The following is a 12,239-nucleotide window of genomic DNA, read 5'->3' as shown; positions in this document are numbered from 1 at the left end:
TGCAGGATGCCCTCCCGACACGCAAGTTCCTCAAGAGAAGGGACGTTCTGTCGACCGACCGTTGCCTCAGAGAGGGATGTGGTGGTGTGGAGTCCACAAAGCTTTTTTTTGTGGGACTGTTGGTACGACAACGACTTAGGATGTTCTTTGAGGAACTTTCTAAATGCAAACTGTCCTATAGAAGCTTGTTGACAGGAGCAGGGTTGTGTAAAGTTGATGGAGAACATCTTGGGTGGTGGTTTTGTTTTGAAAGAATCCCTATGGGATATGAGAAACCAATTAGTCATGAGGAAAGAATAAACATCTGTAAGTCAATGTTGTTGTACGGTTCTGGCTAGACTTCATACAGTTTATCTAGGATCGGTTCGAAGGATTGGTGAGGATAAGAGCAATGCTATATGGAAAAGATCAACCTGGAGTAATCTCTTAAGGGTAGGCAAGGACTGAAGGTTTCGGACCAAGGAAATGGTATGAATCACGTACTTGATTTATGAATGTTAAAGGTAGGTGGGTTTATAGGTGTGACTGGTTTGGATTGATGATTGTTAGAGTTTTTGGGTGGTGGGTTTAAAGTATTGCCTTATATTTGTTTGTAAGAATGTGTTAAGATAGAGTAGTGCTTTATGATTTTTAATGTTTAAATGTGGTCTTAGGCCGCGTACACACGCGGGGACTGTTCGCCCAACTTTGTCCGTCAAACAGTTTCGGCAAACAGTCCGCTCAAAATTAGCATGGACGGACATGGCCACACACGACGGACGAACAGTTTGCTGAAACCGTGCGCGATGACGTATGTCACGTACGACGGGACTAGAAATAGGAGGTCCAAGGCACAGCAAAGCACCCTTTGGGCTCCTTCTGCTGACTTTGCGTTAGTAGAAGTTTGGTTAGAGACGATTCGCGCTTTTCAGACTCCAGCTTAATTTGTCCGTTCACTGCGGCGCAGTCTACCTGTGAGGTTTGTATCTGTCTTTCGGTACGTGTGGATCAGTTGTACCTGTATTTAGGCGCTTCTGGTCCGCTCGTTTCTGGGTTTCAGGTCGTTCTTCATAGGTCTGGCTGTTCTTCAGTGCGTTCAGTTGAGCTTGTCTGTCCAGCCGACCGTTTCAAAGCCATGGAGTGTGGACGTACTCGGGAACGAGTTCGTGCTATATGGGGGCTTGGTGTTGGGGTTAATACTTTGACCCGAGCCCAGTCTGTGAACAGGGTGAGGAGGAGTTCATAGACAAAGAATTGGTTGCGCCAGCGTGACCAATTCTCTCATATGTCTTTACTCCGTGAGATCCGTGAGAATAATCCTGATGATTTCAGGAATTATCTCAGGATGACGGACCCCGTTTTTCACCGTCTGCTGGCTTTGCTGACCCCTTATATCAGCAGGCAGGATACCTGCATGCGGCAAGCCATCACTCCGGAGCAGAGGCTCGTCGCCACGTTGCGCTACTTGGCGACAGGGAGAAGCCTTCAGGACCTCAAGTTCTCGACAGGCATCTCCCCCCAGGCTCTGAGGATCATTATTCCAGAGACCTGTTCTGCCATTATTCGGGTCCTGCAGAAGGAATATATTAAGGTAAGTTTGTTATTTTAATATTGCATTGTATGTTTGTATTAATTTCATCATGACTTTTAATATCCATGACAGGAATATGATGTGAATGTCCCCTTTATATGAATGCATGCACTTTTTTTTTTTTTTGGTGTCATTTTTTTTCTTTAAATGTTTTTTTTATTTTTTTTTTGGTGTCATTTTTTTTTAAGCTTTTTACCTTTTTTGTGTATACATCCTGTGTGTGGGGAGAGAGAGAGAGATATATAGATAGAGAGAGATATATAGATAGAGAGAGATATATAGATAGAGAGAGATATATAGATAGAGAGATATATAGATAGAGAGATATATAGATAGAGAGATATATAGATAGAGAGATATATAGATAGAGAGAGATATATAGATAGAGATATGGATTGTCAACTCATTAATTTAATTATTCCCCCCACTCAAATTTGGTTCATGTGTTGTATACTTAGTAATTAGTCCCCCCCCCCCACCCCACTTACCCACCTAATTTATGTCCCCTGGTCCATCAGAGGGCTGATTAATCTGAATTGGTCCGCCTACTTTTATTTATTTATTTATTTATTTTTTGGTGTCTTTTTTTTTTCTTTAAATGTTTTTTTGTTTTGTGTCTTTTTTTTAGCTTTTTACCTTTTTTGTGTATACACCCTGTGTGGAGAGATATATAGAGAGAGATATATAGAGAGAGATATATAGAGAGAGATATATAGAGAGAGATATATAGAGAGAGATATATAGAGAGAGATATATAGAGAGAGATATATAGAGAGAGATATATAGAGAGAGATATGGATTGTCAACTCATTAATTATTCCCCCCACTCAAATTTGGTTCATGTGTTGTATACTTAGTAATTAGTCCCCACCCCACTCAAATTTGGTTCATGTGTTGTATACTTAGTAATTAGTCCCCACCCCACTCAAATTTGGTTCATGTGTTGTACACGTAGTAATTAGTCCCCACCCCACTCAAATTTGGTTCATGTGTTGTATACTTAGTAATTAGTCCCCCCCACCCCACTTACCCACCTAATTTATGTCCCCTGGTCCATCAGAGGGCTGATTAATCTGTGAATTGGTCCGCCTACTTTTTTTTTCTTGGCAGAAAACAAATTAGCAAGATTTCTGTTTAACTGTTGTTCCAAAATGTTTTTGAATTTTCTTTGTTATGAATTGTTTTTATTTAATGACTATTTTTTTTTATTTTTTTTTTTGTTTCAGCTTCCTTCAACGCCACAGGAATGGCAGACTGTGGCTTCCCAGTTCGCTGCCCGTTGGGACTTCCCCAACTGCGGAGGGGCCATCGACGGGAAACATGTGAGGATTGTGTCCCCACCCCATTCGGGGTCCTACTATTGGAATTATAAGGGGTTCCATAGTGTGGTGCTAATGGCGGTGGTGTCGGCACAATGTGACTTCCTTTATGTGGATGTGGGGGAAGAACGGCCGGATGTCTGATGGAGGAGTCTTTAGGCAGACCGAGTTCTGCCACCGTCTTACCACTGGTGGCCTGGACTTGCCACCAGATGCCGAAAATGTGGAGGGGCTCCCGTTTGTTTTTCTGGCTGATGAAGCGTTTGGTCTGAGTGAACATCTCATGAGACCCTTCCCCCAAAGGACCCTCACCCCGGAGAGGAGGATTTTTAATTACCGGCTGGCCAGAGCAAGAAGGGTTGTGGAGAGTGCCTTTGGCATTATGGCCAGCCGGTTCCGTCTGTTGCTGACAGCCATCAACCTGGCAGAATATAAACTCAACTATGTTATTCTGTGCTGCTGCATTCTTCACAATTTTTTAAGGAAATTTTCTGGTAACCAGTACCTGCAGCCTATTGGGCCTGAGGCCGGACTCAGGCTTCCAGAACTGACAGGGCTGGATCATGCCCTTCCTGGCTTAGCCCCCCAAACAGCACGTGAGGTGCGTGACCGCTATGTCAGCTATTTTAATGGTAGGGGGGCTATTCCAATGCCAGCTGACCAATAAAAAAAAAAATTCTTGAAATATGTCTTGTCTGTTCACATTTTTAAGTTTGGTTCTTGTTTGCTTTTCACGTTGCTTGTATCCTACATTGACCTAATTCAGGGATATGCAATTGGCCAACCTCCGGCTGGTGCAAAACTACAAGTCAATCATGCCTCTGGGTCTCATGCTTGTGGCTGTCAGTCTTGCTATGCTTCATGGGACTGCAACAGCTGGATTTCCACTAATTGCATATTCCTGTCCTAGTGCATTTGTATAGCAAAGTGGTTTTTGACAATAGGAAATAAGGCCCTTTGTGACAGAAAACACAAAATGACTTTCCAAACTGGTATTGAGTATTGAAAGAAGTAGACACACACTTTTTTTTTTTTTTTTTTGATTTTTTAATAGTGCACATTCCAACCAGTGCCTCTTATTTAGATCTTTTTTTTTTTGTGTTTTTTTTTTTGTGAAATTGGTTTTTAAAAACTTTTTTTTTATATATTTTTTTTTTGTTTTTATAAATTATTATTTTTTTTTTTTTTTGTAAACATAGAAATATCAAAAATGCAATTATCACAAAAATTTAAAATAATAAAATCAGATTTTTAACTATTTACATAAAACAAGGGGTAAAGCCAAATTTTGAAGATGCACACCAAAAATTGGTAATGTCAACATGTGCTATGTACCATCATGAGTGATCAATGGACGTGTTTGGTGTGTGCAATCCCTTCCTCTCTCATACTAGAAGGAGGAAGGGTTTGCAAACACCAAATGCGTCCATTGCGATCCTCTGATGGCACATAGCACATGTTGACACACCGTGTGCATCTTCAAAATTTGGCCTCTAAAAATCAACTAAAAACCTTAAAAACTTTTTGGCAAGGAAATGAAGGACATGATCGATTGTGTTTTAGGGGAAAAGGGGCTTATATTCTCCCTAAAACATCGATCATGTCCTTCATTTCCTGCCTCATAGGGACCAGTTGTTGTTGAATGCCCTGGATTCGTTGTTGCGTGGCCAGGATTTGTTGTTGCATGGCCTGGATGTTGCTCTCCATTAAGTCGATCCTGGCATTCCAGGCCATGATCTGCCCTATCAGCCTCTGGGCACTGTCCGCTGAAAAGGGCTCCGCAGCTTCTCCTACCACCACCAGATCATCACCTAAAAACATGTGTAGATAAAAAATTGGTTAAAATAAACAGCCATTAATTGTTTACCTTAAGCTGGGTTGTCAGACACTCACTTTCACTTTGTGGGGTGTGTAACTCCACCTGCTCTTCCTCCTCCACATCTAGCCCTGGGCTGGGCTCATCCAGTGGAGCTACGGAGCTTGGTCCAGCGGAGGATACCGAGCTTGGCTGCTCCCTCGAGGACACTGGGCTGGGCAGCTCCAATACTGACGCGGGGCTGGATGGCTCCATCACCGACACGGGGCTGGGGCTAATTGCCCAATCAGGCTGGCGAGGTCGGGGGGTCCTGGGCTGCTCTGCCTCTTGTCTGAGTCTTTGTTTCCCTATGAGAATGAAAAACCCAAAAAAAAAAAATACTTTTAAAGCATAGTGATATTTGAGTTCAGAAATTTGAATATGAAACATTGGTTTGAAGTGGTGTAAAATTATTAGCTGGTTATTACAAGATCCTAGTTTAATACATCCTTAAAATGACTTTTTTTTTTAGTTAGGCTGTGTTCAGACTGCTGCGATGTGTGAACGCTGCAAATCTACTGTGGTTTCACGCATCGCATGCGCAGTTCGCACTGCCCTATGTGACCTGCTGGGAGTATCAGTGTAAAGTTTTATTGACACCTCCAAATTAGTTCTCATTTCACAGTGCAATCTTTAAACTCGGACAGGAAATCAGACCACATGGTGTGAACACCCATGTGATCCGATTTGGCTGTGGACTAAAAAAAGGGCCATGTACAAGTTTGGTCCGGATGCGATGTAAATTCAGCCATACTACATGCATGGCTGAAATCGCATCACACAGAGATCACATGTGATTTGCAGTGCAAATCACATTTGATCTCGTACATTGCAGCAATGTGAACCTAGCCTTTAACCAAACTGTGATACTGTATATCTTTTGTCCAAGTTTCACAGACGGACACACTCGAATCAACGCCTGGAGTACCTGTGTGTGATTATGTCAAAAATGTTCTATGAAGGCCCAAACTACACTTATAAAAGTTTCCTAGTCCAGATGTTGAACCAGCATTTTATCTATCTATCTATCTCATTTTTTTAATTGAGTCTACATTGCACTGAATAAATTTATGAAACTTTATTAAAAATTTATATCCTATAAACTGAGCGTGACAATTCAGTTTATCATGAACAATACAAAAAAAAAAAAAAAAAACTAATTAAAATCTAATCCAACACCAGATAAATTTACACCATACACAAATTCATGCTATTTACGCCCACATATACGAACAACCATATGCGCCATATTTTCATAAACTACCTACACGAACGATTACGATCTAATCCGCCAGATTTACACCGCCTACACGAACGATTAATATAAATCCGCCAGTTTCAGTCACTATCTACATGAACGATTACGATCAAATCCGCCAGTTTTACATACACCATCTACACGAACGATTACAATCAAATCAAACGATTATGTCCGACAGTCACGAGAAACGCGGAGTTTACTCACTTTTTTTCAGGACCTTTTTGATGCGGTCATATTGGTCCGGCTCCCTGGACTTGATGTCCGACCATCTTTTCCGCAGCTGGTCCTTTCCTCTTCGCACCCCAAATTTTGTCTCCAAGGCTGTGACCACCTCGTCCAAGATGGCGCTTTGCCTGATGTTCGGTTTTGGGTAAGGGCCATGTTCCCCATCATAGTCCTCCCTTTTAAGGATAGCCACCATCTCCACCATCTCTTCGAAGGCCATATTCATGGCCTTGTATCTCCTCCTTGCTCCTGAAGCATGGGGCCCATGGCTTTCCTCCGCGCTGCTCACGCTGCTAATTGAACTTGCATCCGCCATTTTCTACTCTCATACACCCACAGCGGAAGGAGGGTAAAAGGGGCGGGGAAACGCGGTCGCAAGGAACGTCAGGGGCGGGCGACGCAGGCGGAGCCTGAGCGCATGCGCCGTATATAAAGCGTTACCACGAGGCCGTACGCTTGTCCGAACGGGAGCAGCGAGTGCTACACGCGACGGTAAGATAGTTATTTTATTTTCGGTTAATTTAAAGCCTGCGTTAGGGATATGCATATTGAATTTTATTCTTATTGATGTTTAATTGATTTCTATGTGGGTTGGTGGTTGAGTGGGCTTGGTGTTTTGTGTGGTAGTGTGGGGGTGGGTGTATAGGGGGTGGGGCTAGTGTGTGTGTGTGTGGGGGGGGCAGTAGTGTGTGTAGAGTGTGTGTGTGTGTGTGTGTGTGTGTGTGTGGGGGGGGGGGGGTAGCGTGTGTAGTAGTGTGTAGTAGTGTGTGTCTCGCCTACATTGTCACAATATAGTGTGCATTTGGTCTGACTTTTTTTTTTTGTTGGTTTTTATTTTTTATTTTTTTTTCAGAAAATGCAAAAGTATACTGCAGACCCCTTTAAAGAGGAGGCCTTCCTCTCCACCTTTCTAGATTTAGTGGAGTCCCACAGCAATCTGTGGGATACAAAACACCCCCAATATCCAATCCGTGCTGCCCGGAAGAAGACACTGGAGACAGTTTTGGCGTTTGTGAAAACCCGAGTCCCCCAGGCAGACACTGATTTTGTGAACAACAAAATTAAGAACCTGCGTAGCGTGTATTAGGCGGGAGCAAAGAAAGATCCTAGAGTCCCAAACATCAGGATCAGCAGCAGGTCAGGTCTATGTACCTAGGCTGTGGTATTATGACAGGCTGCGTTTTCTGGATGACACGTCAGAAGCCAGGCCGTCACTTTCGACTCTTCCGTCTACCCGTCCGTCTACCCGTCCCTCCACCCTTCCCTCCGCCTCAGGTGAGCCATCCCTGGAAGATCCAGACCCTTCCTTGCTGGACGAGGTTGATGCGCCCAGCTGGAGCCAGGTATATTTTAGTTTCTAACGTTTGGATTGCTCAAATATTAATGATGTCAAGTTCAATGTTTGAATTGCTTCCAAATCTAGGATTTCATCACAAATTAAATTAGATAGAAGGATACAGTAGTTTCCACAAATGTGGCTCAAATCTTAATGAACTGATGGAAAAATGATGGTGTCAAAATGATAGCCTTTTGTATTTCAAGACAAATGTATTTGCAAGTGAGAACTGTAAAATTGTTAGTGATTGATGATTTCTAAATATAGACATATTTTAGTTATTGATTGCTTTGTTTTTTTTTACACAGGATGAGCTCACCCAGGAGGAGGCCGGGACCAGCCACACACAGGAGCTAGCTGGGCCCAGCAGGAGTAGGACTGAGAGCCAGGTCCCTCCCCTCCGCCTAGCCAGCAAAAGGCCCAGGAGGATGGGCCGTGCAGAGGAGGAGTCCTTGGTGCTGATACAGCGAGCCACACAGATTTTGTCCAAACCCCCCAATCCTGAGGAGGCCTATGCCACTTATCTGGCTAGCAAGCTCCAAGAAATGGACAAACCCCAAAGAAACATGTGTGAGGCAATCTTTTTTGATGCCATACAACTGGGTCTGAAGGGTGAGTCCTCCTCGTCCTCCCACAACTCCTCCTCCCACAACTCCACCACCAGAGGCACAGCCTCCAGCGAAGCGTGGAGGGAAGGCTAGACGGAAGAGTCGCAAGTGACTGCCTGGCTTCAGTCTGCTCTGAAAGAAGACGCAGGCTGTTGTAGTACCACAGTCTGGGGACATAGATCTCATCTGCTGCTGTTCCTGGTCTTTGGGATTCTAGGACCTGGTTGTGCTCCCTATGTACATGCTACGCAGGTTCGGAATTTTGGTGTCCACTCACTTGATGTGTGCCTGGGGGACAAAAGGCTTCACAAACGTCAAAATTGTCTCCAGTGTTGCCTCCCTTTTGTTTTGTTTTTTTGGTTCTGAGGAAAAATAAAAATTTATTATTTCAAAAAAATCTTGTATGTTTTCTTTTTTTTTTTTTAATCAATATTTTTGTATAATTTTGGTTTAAAAAAACAAAGTTTATTTGTGAGTAGGCAGATACATGTCAAAAGACTCTGGGGGTTATTTACAAAACACATGTTCATGTAAATATGCTAACTTCAAGTTTAATTTTTAAAGCACTGAAAGTGCACTTGGAAGTGCATTCGCTGTAAATTTGAGGCTTAAAATTTGAAATGAGGGGAAGCTCTGCTGATTATGAACATGCAATCATGTGTAGGCTAAAATGCTGGTTTGGGTATCTATCTATCTATCTCTACTTGCATAGTCCTGCTTGGCCCAAAAAAATGCAAGTCCATCTTGTTTCAAACCCCCCACCCAAAAAAAAAAAAAAAAAAAAAAAAAAAAACAATAGTAGTTCCAAAAATATATAGTAATAGATATTTTTTTTTTCTGAAATTATATATATATATAATATATATATATATATATATATATATATATATATATATATATATATATATATATATATATATAATAATAATAAGATTGGAAATTAATGGATTATAGTTCTACTTAAGTTTTGTTTAATTTTCTTTCATTTCTCTCTCTGTATTCTATGTGTACGTGTCAAAATATGTTGCAAGGTTGTAGTTTGTGGTTTTCTGTTAAACGACTGATGTATGTTGAAATTAACTGCTTGTTACCTTATATGGAAACTTTGCTAAAACCTATACTTTTGTAACCACCCTATATAAGATAATAAAAAAGAGGAAGAAGCAGCACGGGACTTCATGCTCGGAGCTGATATACGGAGAACGGTCTCTGTGTCTTATTTCTTTAAGAGCTAAAATTTGGCACAGCAATATAAACTAGAAAGCAATTAAGTTGACAATTGCACCCAACAGTTTGGCGCCCGAACAGGGACCCGGCCAATGAAACTACAAGAGGTGGACGAACGGGACCGACGGAACAATCGGATCAGGCATTCTGGGAACCACAGACCAAAACCTGCGCAGGTAAGAAAAAGCTTTATTTTTCTTATATTCTGTGCTCCCCTGATTTGTGCCTATCCGTTCTGTCAGTTACTGTCCTCCTGGTGCAGAGCATCAGCCTCTGTAGTGGCGGGTCTTCAATTACTGTATATTTGGTTTATATTGCTGGAATTATTTGTTGTTTGTTGTCTGTCTGTCTTGTTGAGAAAGTGAATGAGCCTTGTCAAGGATGGTATGAGTTGGAAGGGGATTGCCGAACTAAGCAACGGAATGCGCCCTTTCGGGGGGGTCTGACGCTTATGCTTAACCTCACATCTAATTCATAAACCATAGGCGGGTTGAGAGTATAAGCCCTGTCTGCTCCATAAAGCAGGGATAAGAGTGCACGAGAGGGATCCCAGATACAAAGGGGAATAAGGTCTCCACAAGCCCGGAGATCTAGAGGGGATACCTGGCCACTTAAAGGAATGCTTGTATATATTGTAGCCGTCAGTCTGGTTATAATATTTGTCAGTTGGCTAGCATATAAGGTAATTCGATTTCAGAAATCTCATCCAGGAGAGGTTTTTAGTATTTTTTGGCACCCTAGGAGGAAAGTAACGAGGTGCTTTTTGTAACTTTTTGAATTATATATATATCGGTACATTAAGTGTCCCACACGCTACCTAGGCACAGACTGCCAAAATGGGCCAGCTGAATACAAAGCCCCGACAGGGAACTGTGGCACACTATACTGTGCAACAGATAGTTAAAAACATCTATGGTAAAGATGGAGCGAGGGATTTGAAAAATGTCCTCCGTAAATTCAAAGTGAAAGGAGCAGCGGGTTTAGACCCAGAAGTATGGGATGAAATAAGAAAGGACAGACAGGGAGAGGTGTTAGAGAAACAATGGACGTATCAGATTGAATGCTTAATTAAGGTCTCAAATTGAGCACAGGATGAAGGGTGGAAATATAATCCAGAGTGTGACGGATGGGATATGAAAGACCGACGAATGAAACTGGTTGAGCCTAAAGTTAACCCCAAACCATCCACCCCACCCCCATATGCTGACATAGAGCGTAAGACACACAAGATATATCCTGTACTTGAGGGGAGAGGATGGGTTTGTCAGGTCTGTGGAGCACAGAACCCAGAATGGGCAATAGAATGTGTGCATTGTGGGGCACAAAAACCTCACCCAGAAACGGTAGCTCCCGTACGAACTGACACGCGTATAGTGCAAGTGAATAACCCAGATTTTGGACCAGCCAACCCAAATGCCCCACCAACTGTCACCCGTAGAATGCAGATAAGGACTTGGGCGCCTTGGTCAGCAGACACCCTTATGGCATTAATACAGAGCGCCCCAGACCCAGTAGCAAAACCAGCCGCTTTCTGCAGATTTGTAACCCAATTAATGAATACGCATGAAGCGGCCTAGCAGGACGGAGAGGACTTATGTAGACATAAAATGACTTTGACATTATTCAACCAATTTATGAATGAGATAGGTCCACATCGGCCGGCAGGACAGACTGATGCGGATGGTAACCTGTTGGGAGGGCATGTGAGACACATAGACTCAAGGGCCCCTTTTATTGCTAGATTAGAAGCTTTCTGTCAGGCAAAACAACAGGAGAGGGGGTCCATATCACCCATGAAACAAATGCCAGGACAAACTGTTTCAGAATTTTACTTATCTATGGAAAGTATGATGGCAGATGAGGGATTGGATTTGGCTCTGCCAGTCACGATCCGAGCCTTCAATAGACAGTTCATGGAAGGATTAATTCCACAGATAAGTGAAAGACTGAAAGCCTGCACACCAGAGTGGAGGGCAACTAGAGATAGAGGAAAAAAAGGAGGATAAAACTGCGCTACGGGAAAAACAAATAGTATTGAACGGAAGCTGCAATTCAAATGTACACCAAAAATACACCAAACAGAAATAGAAAGAAAAAAGAACTGCGCTAACCACAAATACCCAATACGATTAGGGTATATAGAAGTGCCAGACCCACACTGTGGGTCTTAGTATCTGATGTCTCTAAGACCACCTCCAAAGTGTAGTGTACACCATATACGGATAAATGCAATTGAATACAAAAACAAACCATGAATACGTGTCAAATAATGTGAATTCCCCAAACACAGTATAAGTATATCAAACTCTGTGTATGAACCCCTAAACCATAAAAATGAGAATATGAAAAAAAATATTTGCTATTAAGCATAAATGGGCTATCAAAAGAATATATATTTGTGTTTAGAGACACTCTATATAATGTCCATATAGTCATGTGTCAAAAATAATAATAATGGAATGTCCATATAGTAAACAAACACCAGTGAAGCAAAAATTCAAATGAAGTACGGCAGTGAAGAAAAGTTCCAAACGGCTGAATTACGTATACACGAATTGTAAATCTTCTCCAAAAATGTGGTGTGCTTATCCCATCACCGAATGAATGAATTGGCTCCTTACCAGATCCAAGCGACCCCCCGTTACAGAGGGTCACCACAAGCAGCAGCAGTCAAAGGGTATCCGGATAACACTTCCTCCTCAGGTGATTTCTAGTATCGTATCTTCGAGTACTTCTAGAACATACGATATAGAGTCCTTTATTACTTGCTCCTCGGAGGCTGTGGTTTACCTTTTACAGTGCCCCTGTGGCCTCCAGTATATTGGGCGGACCAAGAGG

General features: G+C 42.3%; 1 protein-coding gene across 1 annotated transcript; it reads right to left on the bottom strand.

Moving 5' to 3' along the window:
• Positions 1–4,304: 4,304 nt before the first annotated feature.
• LOC143990274 (uncharacterized) lies at positions 4,305–5,047 on the bottom strand. Its single transcript, XM_077490336.1, has 2 exons — positions 4,783–5,047; positions 4,305–4,700 (listed from the first exon to the last, which is right to left on the bottom strand). The coding sequence occupies exons 1-2, from the start codon at positions 4,958–4,960 to the stop codon at positions 4,465–4,467; spliced, it is 414 nt and encodes a 137-aa protein (XP_077346462.1). The 5' UTR covers positions 4,961–5,047; the 3' UTR covers positions 4,305–4,464.
• Positions 5,048–12,239: the final 7,192 nt, after the last annotated feature.

This window comes from Lithobates pipiens, unplaced genomic scaffold (genome assembly GCF_037356315.1).
Source record: "Lithobates pipiens isolate NorthernLeopardFrog02 unplaced genomic scaffold, aLitPip1_a1.2 Scaffold_18, whole genome shotgun sequence".
Lineage (NCBI taxonomy): Eukaryota > Metazoa > Chordata > Amphibia > Anura > Ranidae > Lithobates > Lithobates pipiens.
The sequence above is the reverse complement of the archived record's forward strand: the minus strand, read 5'-3'. Positions and strand labels throughout refer to the sequence as shown.

Coding starts and splice junctions, on each gene's coding strand:
- LOC143990274 (XM_077490336.1), bottom strand. CDS start 4,960: ATGGAGCCATCCAGCCCCGCGTCAGTATTGGAGCTGCCCAGCCCAGTG. Junction 4,701..4,782: donor ACACACCCCACAAAGTGAAA/GTGAGTGTCTGA, acceptor ACATGTTTTTAG/GTGATGATCTGGTGGTGGTA.